General features: G+C 55.1%; 3 protein-coding genes across 7 annotated transcripts in view; 2 read left to right on the top strand and 1 right to left on the bottom strand.

Annotated features, from left to right (window-relative positions):
- The first annotated feature begins 48 nt into the window (after nucleotides 1-48).
- On the top strand, nucleotides 49-9,291 carry Apeh (acylaminoacyl-peptide hydrolase). 2 transcript variants are annotated; one of them, XM_006978331.4, is made up of 22 exons: nucleotides 49-190; nucleotides 266-398; nucleotides 845-971; nucleotides 1,518-1,611; nucleotides 1,712-1,787; nucleotides 1,876-2,039; nucleotides 2,200-2,337; nucleotides 2,433-2,524; nucleotides 2,601-2,641; nucleotides 2,727-2,848; nucleotides 3,324-3,384; nucleotides 4,369-4,466; nucleotides 5,034-5,085; nucleotides 6,397-6,485; nucleotides 6,884-7,022; nucleotides 7,476-7,559; nucleotides 7,639-7,719; nucleotides 8,194-8,282; nucleotides 8,379-8,569; nucleotides 8,657-8,759; nucleotides 8,848-8,954; nucleotides 9,037-9,291. In XM_006978331.4, the coding sequence occupies exons 1-22, from the start codon at nucleotides 179-181 to the stop codon at nucleotides 9,140-9,142; spliced, it is 2,199 nt and encodes a 732-aa protein (XP_006978393.2). In that variant the 5' UTR covers nucleotides 49-178; the 3' UTR covers nucleotides 9,143-9,291. The 2 variants fall into 2 exon arrangements, with proteins under 2 accessions (XP_006978393.2, XP_076431628.1); XM_076575513.1 differs by lacking the exon at nucleotides 845-971 and having other exon boundaries at nucleotides 154-190.
- Nucleotides 9,292-9,701: 410 nt separating this feature from the next.
- Mst1 (macrophage stimulating 1) lies at nucleotides 9,702-14,388 on the bottom strand. Its single transcript, XM_006978333.4, has 18 exons — nucleotides 14,264-14,388; nucleotides 13,453-13,600; nucleotides 13,267-13,379; nucleotides 13,068-13,182; nucleotides 12,854-12,990; nucleotides 12,654-12,774; nucleotides 12,448-12,566; nucleotides 12,097-12,292; nucleotides 11,808-11,938; nucleotides 11,619-11,721; nucleotides 11,369-11,505; nucleotides 11,244-11,279; nucleotides 11,055-11,163; nucleotides 10,815-10,892; nucleotides 10,499-10,645; nucleotides 10,312-10,418; nucleotides 10,074-10,213; nucleotides 9,702-9,931 (listed from the first exon to the last, which is right to left on the bottom strand). The coding sequence occupies exons 1-18, from the start codon at nucleotides 14,319-14,321 to the stop codon at nucleotides 9,770-9,772; spliced, it is 2,157 nt and encodes a 718-aa protein (XP_006978395.3). The 5' UTR covers nucleotides 14,322-14,388; the 3' UTR covers nucleotides 9,702-9,769.
- Nucleotides 14,389-15,393: 1,005 nt separating this feature from the next.
- The window catches only part of Rnf123 (ring finger protein 123), a 29,396-nt gene continuing 17,082 nt past the window's right edge, over nucleotides 15,394-27,707 (top strand). Inside the window, exons 1-21 of one of the 4 annotated variants that reach the window (XM_042281643.2) lie at nucleotides 15,394-15,517; nucleotides 17,099-17,216; nucleotides 17,491-17,575; nucleotides 21,681-21,760; nucleotides 21,891-21,985; nucleotides 22,365-22,419; nucleotides 22,516-22,601; nucleotides 22,886-22,972; nucleotides 23,203-23,270; nucleotides 23,409-23,534; nucleotides 23,900-24,014; nucleotides 24,092-24,196; nucleotides 24,573-24,698; nucleotides 24,810-24,902; nucleotides 24,978-25,051; nucleotides 25,680-25,797; nucleotides 25,982-26,081; nucleotides 26,264-26,325; nucleotides 26,487-26,558; nucleotides 26,768-26,888; nucleotides 27,479-27,580. In XM_042281643.2, coding sequence (XP_042137577.1) covers nucleotides 17,135-17,216; nucleotides 17,491-17,575; nucleotides 21,681-21,760; nucleotides 21,891-21,985; nucleotides 22,365-22,419; nucleotides 22,516-22,601; nucleotides 22,886-22,972; nucleotides 23,203-23,270; nucleotides 23,409-23,534; nucleotides 23,900-24,014; nucleotides 24,092-24,196; nucleotides 24,573-24,698; nucleotides 24,810-24,902; nucleotides 24,978-25,051; nucleotides 25,680-25,797; nucleotides 25,982-26,081; nucleotides 26,264-26,325; nucleotides 26,487-26,558; nucleotides 26,768-26,888; nucleotides 27,479-27,580 — 1,852 coding nt within the window. In that variant the 5' untranslated portion in view covers nucleotides 15,394-15,517; nucleotides 17,099-17,134. Of the gene's footprint in view, nucleotides 15,518-17,037; nucleotides 17,217-17,490; nucleotides 17,576-21,680; nucleotides 21,761-21,890; nucleotides 21,986-22,364; nucleotides 22,420-22,515; nucleotides 22,602-22,885; nucleotides 22,973-23,202; nucleotides 23,271-23,408; nucleotides 23,535-23,899; nucleotides 24,015-24,091; nucleotides 24,197-24,572; nucleotides 24,699-24,809; nucleotides 24,903-24,977; nucleotides 25,052-25,679; nucleotides 25,798-25,981; nucleotides 26,082-26,263; nucleotides 26,326-26,486; nucleotides 26,559-26,767; nucleotides 26,889-27,478; nucleotides 27,581-27,707 lie in introns of all 4 variants that reach the window. The other 3 variants (XM_042281641.2, XR_013052520.1, XR_013052519.1) reach the window with 3 other exon arrangements.

Genomic DNA, 27,707 nt, shown 5'->3' with positions numbered 1-27,707 from the left:
TTTCACTAGTTCACCGCCCCTCCCCTCGGGGCGGCTCCTTCGTAGGCCCCGCCCCCTGCCGACTGGCCCCAGCGGCCCTGCCTGTCCCAGGTCGCCTCCGGGTGTAGCGGAAACTGGGGGCCGCCCTAGGCCCCGCCCCCCTAACTCACTTCCGGGCTTTAGCTGGAAAGGAAGGACTATGGAGCGTCAGGTGAGGGCTCGGCCCGCGGCCCCCGTGGCCTCCGTAGCCCGGGCTGAGCCTGACCCTGGTGTGTCCCCTGCGCAGGTGCTGCTGAGTGAGCCCCAGGAGGCGGCAGCGCTGTACCGGGGCCTTAGCCGCCAGCCTACCCTGAGCGCCGCCTGCCTGGGCCCGGAGGTCACCACGCAGTATGGGGGCCTCTATCGGACGGTGCACACTGGTGTGTAGACCGAGGGAACTGGGTGGCGACGGGCAGTGCACCCAGATGGCGAGGTGGGGAGTGCTTGACGGCACGCACGAGCACGGGGAGGAAACCCGGCCGGCCGTAGTTCCTGCGCACAGGTGTTTGGGGGGGCTGTACTGGCCCTACTGGTTAGTAATGCCCGGGAATCAGTTGAAGGTGTGGGAGTGCAATTCAGACTTGGGTGCCAGGTGTGGACCTCGCAGGGCTCTCCAGCCTGCACACGTGTTAATGCCGCCCTGGAAATTCCACGCTTGGTCCGCAGTGGGTTCTCTCCAAGTGGCTGTCCGCTCAGGCTCTGGAAGCCTGGGCGTAGGTTATGTCAAGTGAAGAGTGGCTTTACTAGGGAAAGGTAGGCCTCGCTTGGTGGGCGGTGACCCAAACTGGCCCAGACAAGTTGAGCGCCCTCAATGCCTCCCTTGCAGAATGGACTCAGAGGGACTTGGAGCGAATGGAGAACATCCGATTCTGTCGCCAGTACCTAGTGTTCCATGATGGAGACTCGGTGGTGTTTGCCGGGCCTGCGGGCAACAGTGTGGAGACCCGGGGGGAGTAAGTGTGAGCGAAGGAGTGTGCAGACCAGACCGCTGCAGACCAGACCGCAGCCACCTGCCATGCCAGCCTTTCATGCATGCTCGCCATGTGTCCTTAGGACGTAGAGCTCTTTGCCTATCCCCTTCAGGGACAACTTTGGGCAGTTCAGTTCTCCTTCAAAGAAGAGCCAGATCCCTGTTCCTTGAGAGCTTGTTTGGTCTCTGGAGACATGGCCTGATAAGAACTAGAAGCTTCTTCCAAACTAGGTCCTAGGTCCCTGGTAATCTGGAGAGAGTCAAGACACTAACTTAAGAAAGAGAGACAAGGCGAGCTAGCTTGAGGCTGGAAGTGCTTCATGAGCTGGTGTGGGATCAGAGCCTCGAGAGTCTTAGCTGGGAGATGGTCTCCCGTGCTGCCTCCTCTGAGCCTGTAAGACTGATTGAAGGCTTATAAAGGAAGGAAGGAGAGAGAGAGAGTCTCACCTCAGCGGTTGTGACCGGCAAAGGGGCAGCGCAGGGCTGTGCTAGGGTTTGGCCTAATCCTGACCTACAACCCTGTACTCAGGCTGCTGAGCAGAGAGTCTCCTTCGGGCACCATGAAGGCTGTGCTGCGCAAGGCCGGGGGCCCAGTGTCGGGGGAGGAAAAACAGTTCCTGGAGGTGAGTTCGCAAGGGATAAGGTGGCAGGCCATCGGTGACTCAGCCCCACGGCTAAGGCTCTGTTGAGGGGGCAGACAGCCTGATGCCCGGATGTCCTCAGGTCTGGGAGAAGAACCGGAAACTCAAAAGCTTCAACCTGTCAGCCCTGGAGAAACACGGGCCTGTGTATGAGGATGGTGAGGCACCTGGCTGGTAAGCAGGCAGGGTGGCAAGGTGGGTCAGCCATAGCGTTGGGCTCCCCTAACCGTCCTTCCCTGCATCCAGACTGCTTTGGCTGCCTTTCCTGGTCATACTCAGAGACACACTTGTTGTATGTGGCGGAGAAGAAGCGCCCCAAGGCTGAATCCTTCTTTCAAACCAAAGCCTTGGACATCAGTGCCAGCGATGATGAGATGGCCAGGCCGAAGAAGCCAGACCAGGCCATCAAGGTGCTTGTGGTGTGGCCAGGCCTTGAAGGCCCTGCCGGGCTACCCTGTAACTCGGTGTCCTCCCCGCGCTGCACCTGATGAGCCTGGGGAGGCACTAGCTTCCAGGAGTCAGGGCAGGGTTCTGTAGACACCCTGGGCATCGCGTGTCCTCTGTTCTCAGGGGGATCAGTTTGTGTTTTACGAAGACTGGGGAGAAACCATGGTTTCCAAAAGCATCCCTGTTCTCTGCGTGCTGGACATCGAGAGTGGCAACATCTCAGTGCTTGAGGGCGTCCCTGAAAATGTGTCCCCTGGACAGGTCAGCAGTAGCTTAGCCTGTGCCCCTCCTGTAGTTGGGGTTTCCTGCTTGAGCAAGTACCTCTTGCTTATACCTCCCTGTGGTCTTGCTTTCAGGCTTTCTGGGCCCCTGGAGACACAGGTGTAGTGTTTGTGGGCTGGTGGCATGAACCCTTCCGGCTAGGTATCCGCTTCTGCACCAATCGCAGGTGAGGAAGTGGGCCAGGGCAGAGGGCCCTGCAGTCCATCTGACCGTGGAGCTGAGTGTCTTTCTGACCATTCCAGATCAGCCCTGTACTATGTGGACCTGAGCGGGGGAAAGTGTGGTGAGTGACTGGTACCCAGTGTGCTTTCCTGACATACCTTAGCCTTTCCCTGTCTACGTGATACTCATATTTCTGTATGGCCTAGAACTACTCTCGGATGATTCCCTGGCTGTTTGTTCTCCTCGCCTGAGCCCAGACCAGTGTCGCATCGTCTACCTGCGGTACCCATCTCTAGGCCCTCATCATCAGTGTAGCCAGCTCTGCCTGGTGAGCTGGAGACGGATGGGGGTAGAAGGATAGTTAGATTCTTGCCGGGGGATGAGAGCTAAAGGATCAGCATCATCTCCCCCTCGGGTCTTCTCCTACCCTCACTGTATTAGTGGCCTGACCTTTCAAGGTAGGACCTGGAGGCTTGAGCACTCTGAGGGCTCACCACCTCAAGAGCATCCTCCAACTACAGAGATGTCCACAAGTAGCCAGGCTCTACAAGGAGCTAGGATATAGTGGGGGGTTACACAGTCCCAGCCCCTGCCCGAGGAGACCTCTGAGTGTCTGGTAGAAGCCCAAGGTACATGCCTATCTGAGACCCTTGTGGATATCTGGTCTGGGATACCATAAAGGAAATATATCAGTCCCACCTTTCCCCAAGGCTGTCCAGAGTTGCCATTGCAAGGGAAAGATATAGAGCTCTGTGCCCTGAGACCCATGCTCTGGTGGGTTTGACCATTGTGTTCTCTTGCAGTATGACTGGTACACCAAGATCACCTCAGTGGTGGTGGACATTGTACCTCGGCAGCTAGGAGGTGAGAGGTGCCCGGCAGGGAAATCAATAGAGTCTATAGTTCTGCCATCTGTTCCCCATCCTCCTTGCTGGTCCAGCCCTGTGCCCAACCCCCACAGGGATAGAAGATACTAGTGTGGGTAATAGCCTAACAGAAAGTTGTTGGCTAGACCCAAACGGAGATCCTAGCAGCCCCAGTTGGCTTGGGCTGAGTCTCAGGAAGGGTACTAGTTTAGCATGTTCTGCCTGAGAAGTACTGGGTCGAGGGTTTTCTGTGTTGCTCCGTATCCACCCCACCCAGCAACCTTTGTCCAGGCTAAGTCAGCTGCTCCTCTGGAAGGTGGCTCTTGGCTAAGAGGTTTGACATCAGGTGCTTGCAATCCTAGGCCACCCCAAGGATATGGGGTGAAAGTCACCCAGAAAGTTCCAAGAGTCCAGTGGACAAAGTTGCAGGAATACAGCGGGAGTGTAGCCCAGTGGTAAGCACATGGCTAGCATGTGCAGACCCTGTATTTCACCCTTAGCACATGTCTTCTGTAGTTTGCAAGGAGTCTGAATCTCAGTTCTACCTATTATCTGTCCTTGGATAGTGCCCTGGCCTCCGTGGGCTTCTGTTTCTTCACTTGTGGCTGTCTCCACCTTCTGAAGAAGAAGATGGTGAAGGACGGGGCTCATTGAGACCCCATGAAGGCGCTGTACTCAGCACTCTAGCGGACAAACACATGTTATCTTAGTGTGAAGGCACTTAGTGCTGCCAGAGCCCAAAAGAGACCAACTCATAGGAAAACACCCATGTTTGCCTCAGAGGCTTGGGCAGCTCTGCCTGTTCAGGTCCTCAGAAGTCCCTCCCGCTTCCCCTTCCACCTCCTACTCGGTAAACTCCTCATGTATGGGACTGTCATTCTACCACAGCTTTTAGGGGTCCTGTGTGCGTTCCCCAACGTCATAGGCTTGGTCCCCCAAACCTCCACTCTTAGATGCAACCCAAGCCCGCCTGTCTTTGCAGAGAACTTCTCTGGGATCTACTGCAGTCTTCTGCCTCTGGGCTGCTGGTCAGCTGACAGCCAGAGAGTGGTCTTTGACTCGGCACAGCGCAGCCGGCAGGTAAGAGCCCCGATTATATTGAGAGGGAACACCGACATTTGCCCTATGATTTCTGCCAAGGAGCCCAGGACCTGGGGCAGAGTGGATATATGTGCCTAGAGGAATGCCCAGCCCCAAAGTCTTACTGGCCCCTTCCAGCCTTTTCAACCTTCTGCTGGACTTGCTTTTCCTTGAGGGGATCAGATGTCATGGTGACCCACAGCAGACCCCTAGGCCTGTTTTCCAAGTGGAAAACCTGGGCCTGTCTCTGAGATGGGTCCCCAAACACTATAAGGCCAGTTGATGGAGACTAGATGAGTTCTCCTTGAAGGATGAGTGAGGGTACCCATAGTGTGCCACGGTCTTTTGGGTGTGATATCATTTGTTCTTACATCTCAAGTGGGGCTCAGTGGCTTCCTGTACCTTGCCTGGGAATATCCAGTAAGTTATGAAGGAACTGAGATTTGAACCTGGATCCAGTAGCCATCACCATAGGCCAAAGTGTCCCTAAGATTGTAGAAAGAAATAGGGATAGGACCCATAGGGCTGTTGGATGTGGTACTACATGTGGTCTCCCCTCTGTTTAAGGACCTGTTTGCTGTGGACACCCAGACGGGCAGTGTTACCTCCCTGACAGCTGGTGAGCAGGACGTCTGCAGAGGGGTGAGGGCAGGGTGGTGGATAGGCAGCCATGTGAGGAGTGGAGCTCGAGCTTGACATGAGACAGCAGCGGTACTCTCAGCCATTCTTAAAAAAAAAAAAGGTTTATTTATTTATTATGTACACAGTGTTCTGCCTACACACCAGAAGAGGGCACCAGATCTCATTACAGATAGTTGTGAGCCACCCTGTGGTTGCTGGGAATTGAACTCAGGTCCTTGGGAAGAGCAGCCAGTGCTCTTAACCTCTGAGCCATCCCTCCAGCTCCGCTCAGTCATTCTTAACACTGACTGTTGCACGGCCTTCAGGATCCGAGCGACACTGCCTGCCGCCTTTACTCTGCTGCCCTTTTGCCCTCGCCTCCCTAAGCCCTGGCCCCATAGCCCCGCCCCACCCCAGAGTCTGCAGACCTTTCTTGCCAAGCTGTCAGCGGCCATCCACCTCCTTCCCAGACCTTGGAGAAACCTCTGTTGGTCTGATTCTCAACTTTCCACAAATAAGCCTATTGTCTGCCTCTGAAACGGCCTTTGAGTGCTCGGCCTGCCCTGACTCTACATCCTCCCCCAGAAAGATGCTGTCTCAGTCAGGGTTTCTATTGCTGCGAAGGGACACCACGACCATGGTGGTAAGGGAAGCATCTCATTGGAGCTGGCTTACAGTTTAGAGGTTTAGTCCATTGTCGTCATGGTGAGGAGCATGGCAGCACTCAGGCAGACAAGGTGCTGGAGAAGGAGCCAGAGTTCCACATCTGGATTGGCAGGCAGGCAGCAGGAAGAGAGAGACACTGGGCCTGGCTTGAGCTTCTGAAACCTCAAAGCTCACCCCCAGTGACACACTTCCTCCAACAAGGCCACACCTCCTAATAGTGCTGCTCCCTGTGACCCTATGGAGGTCATTTTTATTCAAACCACCACAGATGCCAAAATTTTGTTCTAATTCTCTATCTCTGGGTCAGGACATAGCTCATTGCTTAATAGACCTAAATAAATAAGTGAATGAATAAACCTTAGACCCCACCAACCAGTCCCCTTTCTTCAACCCTGTTTTTTGGGCTAGGCCGCCATCCTTTTTACATGGCAGCCATTGGAGTAGGTAGAGTACCATGGTAGCTTTCTGTGTCCCTAGGTCTGGCAGTTCCTGAGCATAGCCAGTGTCTGTCAGATAAACAAGGGATTGAACATGAGGCTTACCCAGGACATGTGCAGTTAAGTGTTCATAAGAGGCACCACATCTCAGGGTCAAAGGCACAAAAGTGGTCCCCCCAGGCACTACTGTCATCTGCTTCCTCTAGGGGGCTCAGCTGGAAGCTGGAAGCTGCTTACAATTGACCAAGACCTTATGGTGGCACAGTTCTCCACGCCCAACCTGCCCCCGAGCCTGGTGAGTATTGGTGAGTCCCAGGCTAGAAGGCCGGAGTCACAAGCTTCCAGGATAATAGAATTGAGCCCAAAGGCTGAACTTGGCTGGTCAGCAGGTAGAAGGGCAGAGACTTGGATCCAGCCCGGTCCTATGATTCACTGGGCATGGCACTCGTGAGTAGGAACAAGGGGCTAGCATTTGTGCTGTCCTGAACAATGTGCCCACAGAAGTGCCCAGTCCTGTGGTATTAGAGTACAGGAAGACAGAAGAACCTAGAGGCCAGGAAACGTGGTAGTGGTTGGGAGTGGTTCATGTGTGGATGTATACTGGCATGTACCACTCACAAGAAGCTATGCTGTGCCCTTTAGAGATGCTTCCTGAAACCTGGCCACCTGTGACATTTTCCTTCCCCTTGGCAGAAAGTTGGGTTCCTGCCTCCTGCTGGGAAGGAGCAGTCCGTGTCCTGGGTGTCCCTGGAGGAGGCTGAACCTATACCTGACATCCATTGGGGCATCCGTGTGCTGCATCCACCTCCAGACCAAGAGAATGTGCAATATGGTGAGCTGGGCCAACCACAGATTTAACACCTTCTCCAGATCCCCAGCACACAGCACGTGTGGTGATCCTTCCAAGGTCAGGGTTTCTAGGATTTCCTCCCAAATGTTTCTGTTTTTATGGTCATGGGGAGTAGCATCCAGAGATCTGAGTACCTGCTGTGGTAATCAGCACTGGGTCCTGCCAAGGCATATTCTCTGTGGCGAGAAAACTAAGACCCAGAGAAAATAGGCCACATACAAGGCTTATGTGACTATATCAGAATGCTCTCTTCAGACATTGGGGTCTCTGAGTAGGCAGAAAGGTCACAAGCCTTAGGGGGTCCATGTGTCGTGAGCTACCTTGGCCAGGCCTGTTTCTCTTGGTCAGACCATGTCATAGCTGCAGATGGGGCCTTGGCTGGGAAGCCCTTGTGAAGGAGCCCTGGTCTTGCTGACTGCTGCTTTCTCCCTGCAGCTGACCTTGACTTTGAAGCAATCCTTTTGCAGCCCAGCAACCCTCCAGATAAGACCCAGGTGCCCATGGTAGTCATGCCCCACGGTAGGTATCTGCCTAAGAGCCCTTGCCTTCCTCCCACCCCTCCCAGCTGGCCCGTTCATCCTCTTTTTCCTGTCTGCAGGGGGACCCCATTCATCCTTTGTCACTGCCTGGATGCTGTTCCCAGCCATGCTTTGCAAGATGGGCTTTGCAGTGCTGCTGGGTGAGAAAGGACCTGCGGTTTCACTCGGGTTCAGTGACGCATACGCCCGTGGCTGGGTAGTCACTCGCCCTTAGGCTTTTCTATAGCTCTTTCTTTAGAAACCACTACTAGGGCTGGGTGTGGTGGTGCACACCTTTAGTCCCAGCACTCGGGAGGCAGAGGCAGACAGATCTCTGAGTTTGAGGCCAGCCTGGACTACAGAGGGAGATCCAAGACAGCCAGGGCCACACAAAGAAACCCTGTCTCAAAAAAATAAAAGAGAAACCACCACTAGAAATTGCCACGACCCAGCCTCTGGCTCCATCACCTGGTGATCGTGTGGATTAACTTGATGCTTCCATGGAAAGGATGCTGTGGACTCTGAGTAGCAACCTCATATCTCTTGACTGCTTCCCCTTGACAGCCTGTGATGCAGCTGGTCCCAGGGCCTACTTCACAGATAGCTGAGAAAACTATCTTGTCTCCCACTTTTAGTGAACTATCGTGGCTCCACTGGCTTTGGCCAAGACAGCATCCTTTCTCTCCCAGGCAATGTGGGCCACCAGGATGTGAAGGATGTCCAGGTAGCAGGGTGCTGGGGCTCCTGGACAGGGAGGGTGGATCCATGGCTCTGGCCAGCTGACAGGGAGCTAGCTGCAGTACACTCTGCCTACCTTTAGTTTGCAGTGGAGCGGGTGCTTCAGGAGGAACATTTTGATGCAAGCCGTGTGGCCCTTATGGGTGGTTCCCATGGTGGTTTCCTCTCCTGCCACCTGATTGGTCAGTACCCAGACACCTACAGTGCCTGTATAGCCCGGAACCCTGTGATCAACATTGCCTCCATGATGGGCTCCACTGACATCCCTGATTGGTGAGTGTGCATCAAAGGCCCCTGTCCTTCCTTCTACCCCAAATTCCCAGGGAGATCCTGAGTCTGCATCGGCTTGGTCTTCTATAGGTGTGTGGTGGAGGCTGGCTTCCGGTATAGCAGTGACTGCCTGCCAGACCTGAATGTGTGGGAGGAGATGCTGGATAAATCACCCATCAAGTACATCCCTCAGGTACCCAGGCATCCTTGTGTGTGTACCACCTAGCCATCCAGAATCCAGAGCTCAGCTCACCATAGCTCCTTGCTCCCCAAAAACCTAGGTAAAGACACCAGTGTTACTGATGCTGGGCCAAGAGGACCGGCGTGTACCCTTCAAGCAGGGTATGGAGTATTACCGTGCCCTCAAGGCCCGGAATGTACCTGTTCGGTGAGTGTCAGAGGATGTCCTGGCAGTCCGTGGCAGGTAAGCAGGACAGGATCCTCAACCTCATGTGTTGCTGCTCACACAGGCTCCTGCTCTATCCCAAAAGCACCCACGCGCTGTCAGAGGTGGAGGTGGAGTCGGACAGCTTCATGAACACTGTGCTTTGGCTGCACACACACTTGGGCAGCTGAAGCTCCACCGTTCTGCGTGAACTAGCCAGTCCGTTTCGCACTTTGCTCTTGGATCTGGCAGAACAGCCAAGAGGTTTCCTGGGCTCTGGACTCTGGATGAGTGGGCAGAGGAATATGGACTACGTAGTCATAATAAATAAGGACACAGAGCCTGGTTTGTGCTGGTACTTTGTACCAAGCCATCCCCAACCCCAGACCCCACCCTGGGGTTCAGAAACCCTTGGTCTTGGGTTTGATATCTACAGTGGATTCATCTCTGTCATCTGTCAGGAGCCATGAGAGACTCTACCCCATCTGTCCTGGCCAACTGGGTCTGGTGCAGACAAACATAGCTCTTTCTGCTACAGTCTCATCTGTTGGAAAATGCTCTGCACTCTCCTTGCATTCCCAGAAGTGCCTCTGGAAGATGAGTGACACCCTGCCCATCCACAGTACACACACTTGGAAGTTGTTTCAGGATCAGAACACCCGGCCAAGTGTGTGCTGGTCTTAAACCACCAAGCCTCCTGCAAGGAGTCCCCAACTCATTCCCTAGAAGCAGAGACTCAGAAGCACTCTGTACAGACAGAGAGAAAGGTTGCTTTATGTTTGAGAAGTCTTGTCATCGCTAAGGGATCAAAACCAGGCCTACTCCAGCTGCATGACCTTGTTAATCCAGTCCACAAACACAGACACACGTGTGAAGATGGCTGGCCACTGGGGCCGTGCACACACTCTGTTAGGGATTATAAGTCCCTCTAGGACCCAGCAGTCATGGGTATAGCAGGCAAGTGGTCCCCCGTAGTCACCCTGGCAGGTAGGAGAACTGGGTGAAGGCTCTGGACCTTGGCAGTGACTAGCCTCCCATCACCCCCCCGCCCCCTTGGTAGTCAAATAGTATCATTCCGGCTCCCAGCCCTTCTCACACTGGCCCAGGAGCTCCACCACTGACCTCACAAGCCCCTGTAGGGACCATCAATCCCTCAGTGCATATCTCACTCTCTTGTACATGCCCTCGGCGTCTCACATTGCATTCCTGGTTAGAGATGACCTTCATCGAGGCCACATGAAGGACTGTGTTATTGCTTGTACCTGGAGTGAGGAGAATGGTAAGGAAAGGACCCCTGAGCCAAAACCAGCGCAGGGCCGCCCGGCCTGGAACCATCCATGTCCATGCACTGTGCTCTTACCTTTGGATTCACCCCAGCCTGCAATCTCACACTTGGTCCCCGGAGGTACCACATACTGCTCAGGAGGCAGGCAGATCCGGGCCACGTGATGGTTCAAGGTCACAGGTCTTTAGCAGGAATGGGGGTATTCAGGACCTATGGCCACAGGGCCAGCCCCACCTCATACCCTTTCAACTTGCCCACACACCTCTCCAGTTTGAGCATAACAAGATGGGAGCCTGCAGGTCCGCACACTGTCTTGGCCACTGGGACCCTCTGTAGGTTTGCCTCTCCAGGCTGTGGGTTCTGGTTGAGGGTACCCAACCATACCTCATATCCTGTGAGAGGTTCGTGGCTGGGAGAAAGAGACTGCTAAACCAATCTTGTTCCTAGTCAGCTGTCCCAGTTTGTTTTGCTTGTTGACTTTCCTAGGGACAGTAGCTGGGGTGGTGGGGACAGTGGCAGGGAGAGGTAGGATGAAGGTAAGCTGGGAGACCCAGTCCCTAAACCCAAGGGAGGCTCACCATGACCAGACGCACTGCCGGGCAGTCAGTACCCACTGCTCCATCACTAGGGACCCCCCACAGAAGTGCTGGCCCTGTCTAGAGTAGATTAGGAGAAGCCACAGTGAGTCCCGGGACACACGCAAGACCTGCCATTTTGGCAAAGACCTCTGGGTGCAGGGCCAGGCATCCACTTCCCTGCTGGCACAACCACAGTTTACAGCATCAGCTCCTTTCCTGAGGTAAACACTTACGCCTCACCTGTTCCGCAAGCTGACTGTCCATGGTGAGCTCCCAGGCTGGCCTCCCACCACACGGAGTTTGTTGCTCTTATCAACCCTCTTGCCACACTGTTCAAACTGCACCTGGTCTGGAGGATGGGGCGGGATGAAGTTTTCAGTGAGGGCCAGGGTCAAAAAGACTGTACCCACAACTGGCCCAAGCTTGTACCTGGGGGGTCCAGGATGGAGGGTGGCTGGTCATCATCTAGAAGACCAAGTTCATTCAGGTTAAGGGAGCCAGTCTTTGGGGGTGAAGTCTGAAGCCCAACCAAGGGAAGAGTCTGCAGCACTCACCACAGCGTTGTAGGGCACAGTAGTCAAACAGGGTGGCTGGATCGGACGTATAGCACCAGGGCCCATGGCTATCCCCATCTGGGTTCCGGCAGAAGTTTGCCTCCAGCCCGGCCTGCGGTGCTGAGGTGGGTGTGAATCTAGGGGGTAGTCCGTAGCAGGCCAGTCAGATCCCCTGCAGGCTCACAAACAAGAAGCCAAGGCATTTTGCCCTAGAGTCGGCGTCCAATCTGGGTTGTGGGTGCACACTCACTGTGGCTTGTGTGGTGTCTCCTCGGACCAGTGCTGGCACTGAACACCCTTGCGGGTCTTGCTGACGAAGCCCCGATACTGTTCACCTGAACCGTGATAGCAGCCTGTCGTGGGTGTGCAAGGGCAGTGGTTAGCCCAGGGTCGGTTCCTGATTCCTGTCCCGGCTCTGTACCACCTGCTCCAGCCTCACCCTCTGGCACCACTTCCTCTGTACAGCGTGGGATCTGGTAGCAAAAGGCCACTCGCAAACCACGTCGAGATGTGAAGCACCAAGGCGCTTCGGAGCCATCAGGATTCCGGCAGAAATTCTCCCGAAGGTCCCTGAGCAAGCACTTCCCTTATGGTAGATGGAGTCCCACCTAGGCCGCCAGCCAACCCGCAGCAGACTGGAACCAGCTGACTCCACCCCCGGGTCGCACCTTCCCATAAGCTCCGCCCCCACCCAGGCGCACTCTCCTGGCTCCAGCCTGTCACCTCACTTGCAAGCATATTTCTCCGGCACAAAGCGGTGCTGGTGCGGACTCTGTGCATCCCACCGCTGGCAGGGCACACCCGCGGAGGTGGTGTTGGTTGTGCCTCGATAATCTTCGCCTTTCCCGCGAAAGCAGTTAAAAGTCTTGCCCTTGTTGCGCCGGTGTGGCTTGGACCCTCTGATGGTCGGTGGCAGGTTGGGTCCTGCCCGAAAAGCTGAAATTGGAGCTGCGCTTGCCAGTCGAGGGTGTCAGGCTTCACTCTCTACACATGCCTAACTTCTCTACTACCTCCCCCAGTTGAGCCACGCCTGCCAGTTTTCGCCAAATTCCTTCCTAGGCTCTGTCCCTGCAGCCTACCGCAACTAGGAAGGTCGCAGAATTCTCGTTCGATGTTTGGGTCTGTGGTGTAGCACCAGGGCCGCTCGGATCCATCCGGATTACGACAGTAGTTGTCGTTCAGCGCTTTGTCGAGGAACCTGGGGGTAGTAACAAGACTCTGGGACGCAGGCCCCTCCGCAGGAGGGCTGAGCCCCACCCTCAGCGTAAGGCTTCTGCCCACATACTTGTTGGGATGGAAAGGGTGCGGGTGAGGGTGCTGCAGGTCCCAGCGTTGACACTCGCGTCCCGACTCTGTAACGTCTACCTCGCCTCGGTAATCCTCGCCATTGCACCAAACACAAACAGCTGGAAACAGAGGGCCAGTGCGTTTCTGGGTGGGAACAGGCCTGTCCCTCCCTCCCTAGTCTTGACACTAGCTGCTTACCCTCCCTGCAGGACTTGATGCCGCAGCTCTGGAACCGCACGCTACGGTTTGTTGTGTAGCACCAGGGGCCTCTGGAGTCCCCATCGGGGTTTCGACAGAAGTTCTCTTCCAGGCCATTCTTTGGTGTGGGTGTATACCTGTAAGCAGAGAACCTCACTACATGGTATGCTGGGGGGATTCTGCTTCAGGCCTAGCGGCACTGTGTCTGTCTCACTTGTGGTCATTGGGGAACCGGCGGCTCCAGGCTTGGCAGGGCAGGCCATCGGCTGTCCTGGCCACGGTGCCCCGGTAGCTGACCCCGTTGCCCATAATGCAGGTTCGTACATAGTCTGGAAGCAAGAGAGGAAAGATGAGCAGGGGCTGAGGGTTCACGCCTCTTGTTACTCATCCCGTTCCTTCTCACTCCCACTTGCCTTTCTTCTGGAAAAGGTCACACAGACTTGAATGGTGGAGCTGTGTGTGGGGCGAGTACTGAGTCCATGGCAGCAGCTGGCACCCGTGGCTACTCGTGTTGTAGTGGAAGGCTCTGGGAGCAGACGCAGGTTAGCTGGCAACCCAGATTCTCACCCTCGCCACATCTAGGCTGCTTAGCCACTCACCGACAGTCCAGAAGAGACTCACAGCGCCTTGCACACTCCTCAGGATCCACCACGTCCTCCTGCCATGGTCCCGGTACCACCGTGTGCAGGAGGTTCTTTAACTCTGTGCCCCGGAGCAGCTGGAAGTCATTCAGTGGTGAGCGCTGCCCTGGGGGGTGGGTTCAGGAAAATGACTGGCATATTGGTCCACGTGTTTTAATAGACCCTGTGTTTTGTTCATTTAGGGGCTCAAATACAAGGTCTTTGGTGTGGGCCCTGTGTGTATTTTCAACCTAATCCCCCCACATCCATTCAGTTGGGGAGGCAGGCCCAGACACAGTGATTTTTATCACTAGTCTGTTAGGCCTAGCATGGGGCTTAGGTCTAATATATTCGCTCCAGGAGAATTTGGGTGATGGTGTTTGCCCCGACACTTGCCCCATCTCATCCCTCGGATGAGAATGCTTGGACTCAGAGCTAAGACACTGTCTAGGGAAGGCTCCATCTTCAGCATTCTGACTCCCAAGTCTGGGCTTTCACCAGCATAAAGACTTAGGTTAGGCTGAAGTGATAGGTTAGGCTTAGGAGCCATGCCCTCTGCGTCTGGTAGCCTCTGTGGTCCCAAGACCGCCTCAGTGCTACAGCATGCATTCTAATGTAAGCCTGATCAGACAGTGTATATTTGAATTTCCAAGCCTTCTCAGCTCTGCTCAGCAGGCCACGGTCACTGATCCCTGCCCAACAGAAAAGTAAACTCTTCACAAGAATAGTCATACGGGCTTGGGGTGAACTGTCTGAAAGGCAAATAGGAATCAGGGTGGGTGACACTCACCAAGGGCCCTCGAACACTCTGTCAGAAGCAGCAAAAGTGTGACACACCCGATACTCATAGCTGGAGGTTGCACTGTGACCCATCACAGCCCCATCCCGGAAATTGTGAAATGTGTCCCTACAGGATTGGGTGGCTCTGACCCCACACCCCCTCTTTGAACCTGCTTGGGCTTGACTGACACCAGGTCACAGTTGCTAGGTGGGGTCAGGCCTCAGGCCCTTGGGTCAAGTGCAAGGGCCTTTTTAATGCAGCTAGATCCCCAGAGGCCGCAGTTTAGTAGGCAGGGCTTAGGAAGGTTCTGTGGGGACACAGTGGCATCCCTGAGGCAGAGCCCCTACCTGTGCTGTCACCACCACAGCCAAGAGCACTGCATTGGTCTTCCTGCTGCTGTCTATCCCTGAGGGAGCATGTTGTTGCTGCAGCTGCTCCAGAAACCGCATGGAAGTCCCTGGTGCCTGCCTCACTGTAGAGGTCAGACTATATGGGTGATTGAGTTTACAAAGTCGAAAACTGGAATTTTCAATTGCACTAGCCACTTTTCAAGAGTTCAGGGATTACGGTGGCCATACTAGACTACAAGGCACAGGTGTGCCGTCCGTCACCACGGACACGTCTATGTCCAAAGACACTGCTGGCAGGAGCTGCCAGGACTTTCCAGCCCCTGTAGTAGACTTTTCTGGGCCTCGGTTTCTCCCCAAGCCTAGCGCTGCCCCTCCCGCTTCTAACTGCCTTATCTGCTGAGTCCCAGCTGCAGGCTGGTCGGCCCACACCCCAGCAGCGGAGCCTCGGAGCATCCACTACCTACTACAAGTGTCATTCCAAGGTAGGTGAGCAAGCTCTCCCATTGGATCTGGTGCAGGGAGGGCGTGTGCACGGGTGTGACAGCAAGTTTGCTGACAGAAGTGGCTTTTCAGGTATCCTCGGCTGCAGGTGAGTCAGGCCTCCATGCAAGGTAGGCATTGAGACAGGTGACCTAGGGACCAATTAGAACATAGTCCCCGGCTACGGTCGGGCTAGGGGAGACGGGGGTCCGAAACAGTTGGACCGGCAGGTGAAACAGAGGTGACTGCTTCGGTGGGAGTCTTCGGCGGGGGAGGGCTTTCTGCCAGCAAGGGCCTGTTGAGGTCTGTGCGTATGCGCGTGCGCGGCTGGAGGAGCGGCGCGCGAGCGGGCACGCGGTTTGGCCCTGGACGGGTGCCGTAGCCGAAAAGCTGGGCGGATGTTGTGAGCCGGTCGCGGAGGCTGAGGCTGGGGGTGAGTGAGAGGCCGCCTGGCTGTGAGCCGGGTGGGTCCGGCGGCTCCCCTCGAGGCCCCGGGCCGTTCCAGTGCGACAGCGCTTGCCCCTGGGAGTGCCGCGGCCTGCGGTATAGGACTCCCGGCGGGAGCTGGCCTGACAGGTCCCCCGGAGCTTGGGGCCAGGCGGGAGCGACCTGGGGGAGCATGCGCTGCCCTTGGCGTCCTTGGCCACTCAGACCTAGTCGGTTCGGTCCCGAGCCTGGATCTCTTGGGAGGGCTGGGCAATAATGGAGTGACAAGGGAGCCCCGGGGCAGGCGCAGGTTCCGCCTCTAAATCCTCTACACCTGACACCCAGAATGGGCGTCTGGAAGGCTGGCTTCCAGTTCTTCTTCGTAACTGCGTCCAATAAGTCCTGCAACTGCTCCGATATAAGGGGGACCGGTTGTGGATGTCCTTCGTGGGTCTCCGTAGGGAGGCACAGCCGCAGAATCACCTTCCCGAGCCTGGCGTGGTGCAGGCGGGCAAGGGTTTGTGGCAGGAGCTGAGGGCCACCGTGGGATGCGGGAAGAGTGGGCTGCGGAAAAGAAATACTGGCTCAGGCAGTGACTGAAGGCCACGCTCCGGACAGGCGCTGATACAACTTTCTGCGTCGGTGGTGATGGCACACCTGTGCCTTGCAGTTAGGACAGTCACGCGTGGTCGCCGGACTCTTGAAACTGCAAATTTCCGTTTGTAACTTTGTACACTTAAGCACTCCTGTCTCCCGACTACAGTGTTGGGCAGCACACCTCTATAGTGAGGCAGGCACCAGAGACTTCGTGTAGTTTCTGAAGCAACTGCAGCTACTCAAGGGATAAGACGGTGGCGGGAAGACCAATGGAGTGATCTTGGCTAGGGTGGTGATTGCATAGAGTAGAAGTGTGTGTGTGTGTGTGTGTGTGTGTGTGTGTGTGTGTGTGTGAGAGAGAGAGAGAGAGAGAGAGAGAGAGAGAGAGACAGAGACAGAGAGACAGAGACAGAGAGACAGAGAGACAGAGAGAGAGAACAAGAAAGCTAATGAGACTGTAGATAAGAAAAGAGAGGAAACCCGAGCTAAATAAGGCATCTCTTACCTCCTCTTACCTCTTACTTTCTTGGGGAGTAAGAGGGACTTCTGGCTGCAGGTGGCCAGACTGGTCTATACCTGAGGGAATATGGATAGGGTCTTGTTTTCTGAATATGAGCCGGGCTCAATGACTAAGGTGGATATAGGAGTTTTTACTCTAGGCCACCTCATTTGGACATGTTTATCTGATTTCCCCAGAGCCAAAGGGTTTAGTTATGGTTCAACAAACATACTTTGCACCTGGTCTCTGCTAGGTCCTGCTTGGGGCACTGAGATAGTATGGGACACCATATTCCTGGCGTGAGCCTAGATCCCATCTTACATTCCTGTGTGGAAAGCTGGGAGCCCTCCCCTACCCGTGCCCTAGGTTAGAATGTGTGTGAATGTGTATGGTTCAGTCTCACCTGCTCCCAAGCCTTCCTACCATTGCAGGACTTAGGTCTGTGTGGGCCTTTGACGAGCCTGGAGTAGACACGCTCTGCATCTGGCTCAGCCTCCAGGACCACTGGCTGCCCATGAGTGACGAAAGATGGCATCCAAGGGGGCTGGCATGTCTTTTTCCCGAAAGAGCTATAGGCTGACCTCAGATACCGAGAAGTCCAGGGTCACAGGTAAGGGCTGGCAGGGTGGGGGGTGGGGGGGTGGGGTGCTCTTTGTATTGGGGGAAGGAGAAGGACGGACAAATGAGCCAGGTCCCGTGAAACTACCCCTTGTTCCTGTGACAGGTTCTTCCCCAGCACCCGTGGAGCTGTACCCCTGTGTGGTTGCTCTTCTGACCCTTGTGGCTGGCCAAAGACCACAAGGACACCCTGTGGGGGGGAACAGCAGGGACCAAGAGCTGGACTGACCACCTGCCTCTTTTCTCTCTTCTGCTCTGTGACCCAGGCATTGTGCAGGAGAAACTACTGAATGACTACCTGGACCGCATCTTTTCCTCCCCTGACCATGGGCCCCCTGCAGCCACCAGCAGGTATGGTTGGGTGTGGAGCCCTGCTCCTCCCAGGTGGGCCTGATCAGAGGCTGGAAACTGCAGTTACGGGGAAGGGCAGCCTGGCTTGGGTTCTGTTCTCACTCTGTTCCCTGCTGTGAGACCTGTGCCTCTAGTCTGGACTCTGTTCCTCGCTCCAGACAGAGATAGCTTCTTCTTCCTGAGGATCCAGGGAAGGGTTCATGTGCACTTGGCCTCCCTCATGCTCAGCATCTGGCCTGATCTGTATTTCTCTGTACCTCTACTCTGCCCTGGCCACTTGTGGCCTCTGCCTGAACTTAACATAATAGAAACCTCAGTTGGATACATTTATTTTTAATCTCCACAAAAGTTACTAGTAGCAGAAACTTCAAAACAAATAGAAGAGTTGCCCCGGTTCTGTTGTTAGTTAGATGTGACCATTTGAATGTGATTCTTTTCTGGTTTCTCTATCTCACAGTGAGAGTTCAGATTCTACAGAATATCAGACTTAAAGGAACCCTCAGAGCCTTTATGGAAAAAATGTTCTGAGGGGTGGTGGCTCATGAATGTAACCCCAACACTTGGGACGCTGAAAGGCAGGAGGACCCAAGTTAAAGACTGATCTACAAAAGGAGAGGAAACACTGTTTTTCTTATTATTGTGTAATTGAAACAGTAAACTACATGCTTTTTAAATGTTCAAGATGACAAGTTGCTTTTGTTTTTGTTTTTGAGACTGGGTCTCCTGGTGTAAGACAGGTTGGCCTGGAACTCTCAATTTAGACCAAGCACCCTGGAGCTTGGAGGGGTTGGGAGTTCCAGCCTCTACCACATAAATATTCAGATTATGCTGCTATACTGCCACCAGACCCATAGTGCCACTAGGCCCTGCCCTGTTTTTTCCTTTTCTTTTTCTTTTCTTTTTTTTTTTTGAGACAGGGTTTCTTTGTGACCAGGCTGATCTCTATCCCAGAGATCCACCTGCCTAAGTGCTGGTGATTAAAGGTGTGTGCTACCACCGCCCAGCAAGCCCAAGTTTTTTTGTTTTTATTTATTTATTTATTTATTTATTTATTTATTTATTTATTTATTTATTTATTTATTTATTTATTATGTATACAACATGTATGACTGCAGGCCAGAAGAGGGCACCAGATCTCATTGCAGATGGTTGTGAGCCACCATGTGGTTGCTGGGAATTGAACTCAGAACCTCCGGAAGAGCAGTCAGTGCTCTTAACCTCTGAGCCATCTCTCCAGCCCAAGCCCAAGTTTTTAAATAGCAGGTTATTGTGTGTGTGTGTGTGTGTGTGTGTGTATAAAACCCACGAAACAATCACTGGCATCAAACTAATAAACATATTATTCATTTCTAAATGTTTAATGGAAACTAGAATTCCTTTTTTTTTCTTTTTTTCTTTTTTTTTTTTTTTTTTTTTGAGGCAGCGTCCCTCTATGTAGCTCTAGATGTCTTAGAACTCACTGTGTAGACCAGGCTGGCCTTGAACTCACAGAGATCTGCCTGCTTCTGCCCAGCTTTAGAATTCTATTTTTATCATCATGTTTACCCATAAATATTTTTCCATTTTATGAACTGATTTTAGTGGACATCTTGAGGGCAGAGTTCTTCCGTGGCCTATACCACTGTGCTCAATGGGGAGGCACACTCGCTTGTGTACACCTGCTGTGAGGGTGCCCAGGGGTGGCTAAACTATTTGGCCTGTGACTCCTTTTTTATTTTTTTAAGAAGTGATTTTGTGGAGCAGTGGTCCCTCATACCTTTAATCTCAGCACTCTAGAAGGTAGACTCTGTGAGTTTGAGAAGTTTGAGGCTAACCTGATCTACAGAGTGAGTTCCAGGACAGCCAGGGCTACACAGGGAAACCCTATCTGGAAAAAGAATTGGTTTTGATTTTGCTATATAGCCCAGGCTGTCCCCAAATTGGTAAACTTCCTTCCTTAGCTTCCCAGGCAACGGAAATACCATGCCTATTTTGCAATGTCTTTTAAGATTATTGTCACCTTAATTTACTTATGGAGCCATATAGGCTTTTCCTGCTGTGAAGCCTGGATGTCCCTACCTGTGTGTTCCCAGACCATGGGGCTGTTCTGTTTTTCACAATCTCTTCTCTTTGGGAAGCCCAGAAGACAGCCCTGTTACTGTTCTGTTTAGGTAGCAGGGTGGTGAGCAAGTCCCTGCTTCTGGAGGGCCCCTTCACTGCTGCCCTAATCCTGGCTCCTTCCATGGGCTCTGACTCCCACCCCATGGGACCACTAGCAGATGCTTCTGCTAGTGCTGTGCTCACCAGGAGACGGGCCGCCAGTCAGTCGGTTGTGGAGATGTAGGATTCTAGACTACAGCTGGGAAATCCCAGAAAGGGCAGGCAGGGTCTGCCCGGTGGGCAATGCCGCAGTGGAGGGTCTGCTGTGTCAGAGCAGCCGCCCAGAGCCGTGTACCGTGTGCTGTCGGCATAGGCACAGGTGTGCATACACCTCCTGAACCATGGGCCTGCGAGAACGGCTTTTCAGGACTCTGGGACGGTTCAGACAGTAAGTTGCCTTCAGCCTTCCCTGTTGCTGGCTAGGTAACTGTATCGATGGCTCCTGGCTTTGGCTGAGGGCTCAGCAAGGGTGAGAAGGGGCCTTTGCATAGATCCGCCTCCTGCAGTCTGGGTTCAGTCCTGTCTTGCGGCAGGGAAGCATGTGGTCTGTGAACCTGGGTCATAGCTACCTGGTGGGAGTTGGTGCCTTGGTTCATCTCGGACCCTTCCAAAGCCTACTGTTGGTAGACAGCTGAGTCGTGCAGGTACTGAGATTAGAGGAGGAAGAACAGGTGCTGCCAGTCTGTGAGCTGGATCCAGATGGGTGTCAGCCCAATGCCCTGCCAAGTCCTGCTGGTTGTTAATACACTGCCTGCTATTCTTAGGAGCTGAGCTCAGGTCAGGTCTTTCCACACACATACACCAGGATCTCGCTGTGTGGCCCAGGCTGGCCTCAAACTTGCACTTTTTCTGCCTCAGCCTCCTGAGTGCTGGGATTGAAGGTATGGACAACTATGTCCAGCCTAATAGGCCCTTTAACTCAGGGCATGCGTGCTGAGTAATCTTCTGGGCAACTGCCCAGACAAACTTGCCCAGCCCTTTTAGCTGCAGAAGATTGTGGGCAGATGGGTCGTGTATTCTGCTGGCCATCCAGAGACAGGAAGGTAGAGGATAGGGCCAGGCAGCCCCTCAGAGGGCGACCCCTTTGTCCTGCCAGGGCGTGACCGATCACCACCGTCTCCCTTCTGCGTAGTGGGAAAGGTTGCTGCCAAAAGAACCAGAGGTTTAGGGTTAAGGACTGGATTAGATAATCCTGGTGCTGGCCCACTCGGCAGCTGGAATTCCTGCCAGCCTCATCTTCTCATCCAGAATCAATACAGATGTGTTTGAGAGCAGGTAGGTTAGGTCAGGAGCTACGTGGGAGCACATGCTTTTGTGGGGATCTTCACATCTTGACAGCTTGATGGACAGCTGGTTGTTTTCTTTTTGTTGTTGTTATTGTTTTGCTTGTTTACAGATGAGGGAATTAAGACTTAGAGGGTTGGTGTGTGTGTTTGTGTGCGCGCGCACGCTGCACTTGGAGCATGTGGTACGTGTGGAGACTACAGGACAAACTTCTGTATCAGTCCTCAGTCACTGTCCTCTCTGTCTCTTACTGGCCAGGAACTTGCTAAGTGGGCTAGTTGGCTCACCAGTGAGACCCAGGGATGCCCCTGTATGCTCTTCCCCAGTGCTGAACAGTGCTGAAATTACACACACATACCATAACAGCCAACGTTTTTTTCTTGCATGGGTTCTTACTCTGGTCCTTTTGGTTGAGGACAAGTACTTTCCTGACTGTGCTATGCCCCCTGAAGCTGATGATTTTTGATTTTTAAACAGTCCTGAGGTACAATTGCTTATAAGTTTTTAGCTTAGTGGCTAACGCCATCTGTTAGCTCCTAGAGTAGCTCCTGTTAGCTTACCAGGGTCTAGAGCCAGGTAAGTCCTTCCTCCAGAGCTTACCCAGCCACCCAGCAGGGCTCAGGGTGATTGTTGTTTGGCCGATCTCAAGGACGTGGGCCCCCAGCATCCTCTCCCTCTCCAGGAAACCCCTGAACTTCCATAACCTGCCAGAGCATGTGGACCAGCTGCTACAGGTGGACAGTGAAGATGAGGAGAGCCAGGGTATGAGGCGTTCTCTGGAGTGGGGTTGACAGCGTGGTGCCAAGTCCTGGAGTTCTCTGCTGAACTCACACCTCCCTTGCGTCTGGAAGACCCTCTGCCCTCCCTGACCTCACACATCTCCCCTTCTCAGGACAAGTTGAAGGGCGACTTGGGCCATCTACTGTAGTCCTAGACCACACAGGAGGCTTTGAGGGGCTTCTCCTTGTGGATGATGACCTCCTGGGGGTGAGTGAACACGTGTAGTGGCCCCTCGTTCCGCTCCTCCTAACAGTCCCAAGCTCTCCTGATTGGCCTTGTCCTCTGTGCTCATCCTGACGGAGTAGCCTTACACTCATCCTGTCACCGCTCCAGACCACGCTGTCCTTAGCCCTTCAGCCTTCCTGACATAGCCCCGAAACCTGGATACAGTCACTATTTGAACCCCTTTCAGCAAAGCCCCGGGTCCCCTCATGCTTCTGCCCCAGAAGCTCTTGTCGTGGATACAGTCTCTCCCATCTCAGCCAGACACAGTGCCGTGCTGGCCATGACAGACTTGTGCCACCAATGCTAACTCAGCTGGGGACAAAATGTGTGCCCGGAGAGAAACACTGCTTTCTTTGTCCAGGTGATTGGACACAGCAACTTTGGTACGATCCGTTCTACCACATGTGTGTACAAAGGTGAGCTCACACTCTGCTGAGGCCCAGAGAGTTGGGAGGAAATGGGGCGAGAGACCGCCCTCATTCACTTTCTGGGCCTCCCTCTGCTCTTCCTAGGGAAGTGGGTCTACGAGGTGCTCATCTCCTCCCAGGGGCTCATGCAGATCGGCTGGTGCACCATCAACTGCCGCTTTAATCAGGAGGTACACACAAGGAGAGGACTCTCCCAGAGAGGCCTGTGGTGCAGGCACCCTCAGAGCAGGGGCAGCCCCAGACCCGCTCAGGAGCCTGATCTGGGTTGCCCACTGGAGATGGAAAATGCTTCATTCTACTCGAGGGCACCCAGTATAGAACCCTTCACTCCTGGCTCCTTTGCAGACACGTCACACCCTTTCTCTAGGGCCATGAGGACACTAGGTTAGTAACTGGTGGGCTCTGGCCTGCCCCTCGCCCCCTTCCCCAGACCTCACAAGCACTTCCTTCCTAGGAAGGGGTTGGAGACACACACAACTCCTACGCCTATGATGGGAACCGGGTACGCAAATGGAACGTGACCACAACGAATTATGGCAAGGTGAGGGCTAGGCTTCCGTGGATCACCAACCTCGTAACCACCCTGTAGCTTGAGTCTGGAGCCACAGGCTAGCCACAAAGGACGCTAGGTCCCAGGGAAGGGTCAGGGGTTTGGAGACTCCTGTCTCCTTGTGACCAGTCTTTCCCTGGGTGGTCCTAGAAGTGCACCTGGGATGCAGTCAGGCAGGCTGCTACGCTTCTTTGTGTCTGTAAAGCTTCCTTTCCTGGCAGGCATGGGCAGCGGGGGACATCGTGAGCTGCCTGATTGATCTGGATGATGGTACTCTATCCTTTTGCCTGTGAGTCTCCTGTCTATCAACAGCCAGACTGCTCATTTCCTGCTCCCTCTAAGGGAGCCAGGCCAAGTTCAGTAGGCCGAGGGTGGGCAGCCATACCCGTCCCAGCACTGGCTTATAGATCTCCCTTTTCCTCCCCAGGAATGGTGTGTCACTGGGCACTGCCTTTGAGAACCTGTCCAGGGGCCTAGGAATGGCCTACTTCCCAGCCATCAGCCTGTCGTTCAAGGAGTCGGTGGCATTCAACTTCGGCAGCCGTCCTTTGCGATATCATTTTGGGAAGATGGCTGGGGGTGGCTTAGCATCTAAACTGAGGGTCTCCCTACCCAGGAGCACTGTGGGCTGGTGGCAGGCCTCGCTGCTGCAATGTGTACACAAGATGCATCTTAGTTAGGTTGGCCCAAGGACAAAAGTCCTTTCAGGGTGGGTGCCATTCATTGTCTTCATTGAGCAGGTGAAGAGCAGGAAGGAGTTTTACCCCCTCAGAGACTGAGTGGGAGAACTGTGGTGTAGCCTGGGCCCCTGCTGTGCAGCTTGGGGGGGCCCCAGTTGGGCTCTCCGTGGACGGGAGGGAGCGGGGAGGGGTGTGTCTAAGCCTCAGGGCAGGTGTTGCTGGCTTAACTCTGTGGCACCTACCCAGTTGCGGGCTTCCGGCCCCTGCAGGACCCTCCCTTTGCGGACCTGGTGCGGGCACAGAGATTGCTGGGTTGCTTCCAGGCGGTGCTGAGTGTGGAGCTGGACCCTGTGGTGAGCCAGAGTCTGGGCCGGGTGGACAGGGGTCTTAGCCCAGCCCCCCCCCTCACGGTCTCTTCCCCACCCCACAGGAAGGGCGGTTGGTGGAGAAGGAGAGCTCTGCGTGGCAGCTGCAGGGCCAGCCCACGGTCCTCCTCACACTGGCCCACATCTTCCATCACTTCGCACCACTGTTGGTGAGGAGCTGGCAGGGAAGGGAAGAGGGGGGCCATGCAGATGCGTCCATGGCAGATGCGGGGGCTCACGTGAGACCCATAGCATTACCTGCCAGGGTTCTCTATAGCCACGGGCTCAGGCCTTAAGGACAGCATCCTGGGGAGGAAGGGGCTTGATGTCACAGGGCTGAGGAAATGGTGTGACAGAGCCCTAGAGAGATTGTGGGCCAGCAGCTCCTCCTGTTCCTCAGTCAGACTCTGGGAAGGGCTCATCTCTGTGGTAAAAGTGCTTGAAAGGCTCGAGATTTGGTGTCTGAGGCCCTGCTTCTTGAGCATGGGAAGGTCTCCCGAGTAGAGCAGGAGGCCACAGCTTCACTAGTGCCGCCCTTTGGTGCAGCGCAAGGTCTACCTAGTGGAGGCTGTGCTCATGAGCTTCCTGCTGGGCATCACGGAGAAGGGCACGCCTGAGCAGGCGCAGGCTGTGGTACACCAGGTCCTGGACCTCTTGTGGCTCTTCATGGAGGTAAGACTTGGACTCCAGGCTCGGGCCAGGCTGTCAGACTCCATCAGGGCGAGGGAGGTGTGGTAGGGTCTTGGAAAAGGCCCCGTCATGGCTGCCCTAGTCTCTTCCCAGGACTACGAGGTACAGGATTGCCTCAAGCAGTTGATGATGTCCCTGCTACGTCTCTACCGGTTCTCGCCCATTGTCCCAGACCTGGGTCTGCAGGTGGGAGCATCTGTCCCCGCCCTGAAGCCCCCGAACCTTGCTTGCCTCTTCTGAGCCCCGCCCGCTTCTCCACAGATCCACTACCTGCGCCTCACTATTTCCATCCTGAGACACGAGAAGTCCCGCAAGTTTCTGCTTAGCAACGTCCTGTATCCTCTCGGTGCTGGGCAGGCCTGCTGTGTAGCGCCTCCTAAGGCCAGCAGAGAGAGGGCAGTGCTCGTCAGGCCAGGAGTCTCCGGGAAGGTTCAGGAGGACCCCAGCTGAGTCCTGACAGAACAGAGAAGGCAAAGGGGAGGGGGGCCCTTCAGTGCAGCTGTGTGGAGGTGGGGGAGGCCCCCCGGCCTGCTCTCTTCAGCCTCATCTCTGCTTCTGTGTGTGCGCACAGACAAGGTCTTCTCTGAAGAGGCGGCTCCTCCTGCTCCCCCGGTGCTGTGAGCTCCCTGAGAAGCCTAAGCACAAGCCACCTTAGGCTGATGTCTTTCAGCCTCCAGTAAGCAGAAACCATGGGACGCTGGAACCCAAACTGGGCCTGAGATGGACCAGCAGACCCACCCCATCCCTCTGTTCCTTTGACAAGTTTTTAATCGGACCTTTGCTGATTTGATAACCGTGACCGTCCGTGAGGTTCCCAACCTAGGAGTCAGTGACATGGTGAAATTGGCAACTTTGATGGTGGCAGAGCTATGGCGGCACATCGAGGGGGGCTTCTGAGAAAGGGCTCACGAGGGCGTACAGCAGGCTCTTGGGGGAGCCAAGTTCTTCCTTGACAAGGACCAGTTTCGACATGCTCCGGTCCGTGGTCTTCTTTTACATTAAGAGTCCCCTGCGTGTGGAGGAGGCTGGCCTGCAGGAACTCATTCCCACCACCTGGTGGTCGCATCGCTCCAGCAGGGAGGTGAGGGGACCTGGGATGGGGCCGGCGCAGTGAGGGACTGCCCCCGTGTGCTGGGCCCAGGGCCTGGGGCCTCCTTGGCCCTGCTTCCGGAAGTGCTTGGGTGAGGGCTCTTCTGTGTGAAGTAGTCCTGGGTGAGTCAGTGCCCAGGAAACCTCGCTCTCTTCTGCCCTCTGCCCCTGCCTAGGGCAGAGACGGTAAGGAGGCGAAGGAGGAGACCCCCGAGGAGCGGCAGCGGAGGCGGGCCTATGAGCGCGGCTGCCAGAGACTCAAGAAGCGCATCGAAGGTTAGCTCCAGCCTCGGGCCTGGGGTGGGGGCGGGATCTGGGCCTGTGTACTTCGGAGCAGGTGGGGGGACCATGCCGAGGGTAGGCTCAGGGAACCCTGGCGGTGGGGGCCTGACACGAAGTTCTGCCTATTCCCATCCCCGGGAGCCTAAGGGCTGTATCTCCTGCCCCATCCCGCCCAGTGGTGGAAGGGCTACAGGTCCAGATCCTGAAGCTGCTGTTGGACAATAAAGACGACAATGGCGTAAGTGACTCAAGACTCCTGTGTGGACCCCTGGCTGGGAGGGATGCTGTCTGGGGCCCCCAGCCCCGCATAGCAGGGCCGGTTCATGTTCCTGTAGTGGGGCTCCCGGTCAGGTGAAGAAGTGTCAGCTCCGCACAGTCTGATTTTCCCATTCCCTGAAGGGTGAAGCTTCCAGGTACATCTTTCTGACAAAATTCCGGAAGTTTCTGCAGGAGAATGCCAGCGGCCGGGGGGTAGGTATCGGTGTCCCCCAGGGCGGCCACTGTGGGCCCCAGGCTGTGTTGCAGGGCCGCGCTCTGGGCACTTGGCACCTCTCAGCTGCCTGTCTGTCATACTTCGTCATCACTGCCTTTTCCTCCCGGGTCCTGGGGCACAGCCTTGGATGAGGAATGAGCCGGACTCTGGCCTGGCACCAATATGTGTTTTCTGTCATCTGCCCCAGAACATGCCCATGCTCTGCCCCCCTGAGTACATGGTCTGCTTCTTACACCGCCTGGTATCTGCCCTGCGCTTCTATTGGGATGAATACAAAGCTTCCAACCCCCACGCTTCCTTCAGTGAGGGTAAGCATCGGACCCCAGGTTGGCAAGGCTGGATGGAACCGGGTCTGTGGTAGCTACTGGTGGTGGTGTAGAGAGCCGAGGTGGATGGGAGGATAACTAGGCCTTCTGCCCAGGTGAGTCCATTTCAGGAGCCCTACACTCTGGGACCCTTGGGCCTGTCTATGCTGGCTGGCCGCTTCCACAGGCTCCTGCCATCATATCCATTGTTTCTCAGTCCTGGTGCCTAGATCTCTGTGCGGTCCTTCGTGGGGCTGCCTTGGATGGGTCCTGGGGCTCCTGTGTTTAGGCAGACAGAGTCCCCAGGTCAGTAGGAGACTTAGGCACTCTGGGTTGGGGGATATCCCATAGAGTTTGTCCTTCTGTTCTCTTGAGGAACCCGCTGCCAAGAATCCTCCCTCCACCCCAAATTCTGCAGTCGTTGGCATTAACCTAAAACAGCAAAGCGTGGGAGAGACAGGGAGGCCAGGGCTCTGGCTCTGCAGTCTGCCTGGGCTGGTGGCTGACCTAGGTCAGAAGGCTAGAGTAGCCTGTGGCTCTGGACAGTTCTCCTGAGCACCGCTTGCTGACCCTGCACCCCTGACTTCTTGCAGAGGCTTACATCCCGCCCCAGATCTTCTATAACGGCAAGGTGGATTACTTTGACCTGCAGCGCCTTGGGGGCCTCCTCTCACACCTTCGAAAGACCCTGAAAGGTGGGTGGAGGCTGTGGCCCTCAACAGCCCTGGCGCCTCTGAGCCAGCAGTGCCGCGGGTGCCGAGCCGCCCTGTGTCCACTAGAGGGCGCCCAAGTCTTTCTTACCGGCTTAGCCAGGGGCTGTTG

This window comes from Peromyscus maniculatus, chromosome 7, assembly GCF_049852395.1.
Source record: "Peromyscus maniculatus bairdii isolate BWxNUB_F1_BW_parent chromosome 7, HU_Pman_BW_mat_3.1, whole genome shotgun sequence".
In the NCBI taxonomy this organism is placed as follows: Eukaryota; Metazoa; Chordata; class Mammalia; order Rodentia; family Cricetidae; genus Peromyscus; species Peromyscus maniculatus.
Note: the sequence above shows the minus strand (reverse complement) of the source record. Positions and strands in the feature narration are given on the sequence as shown.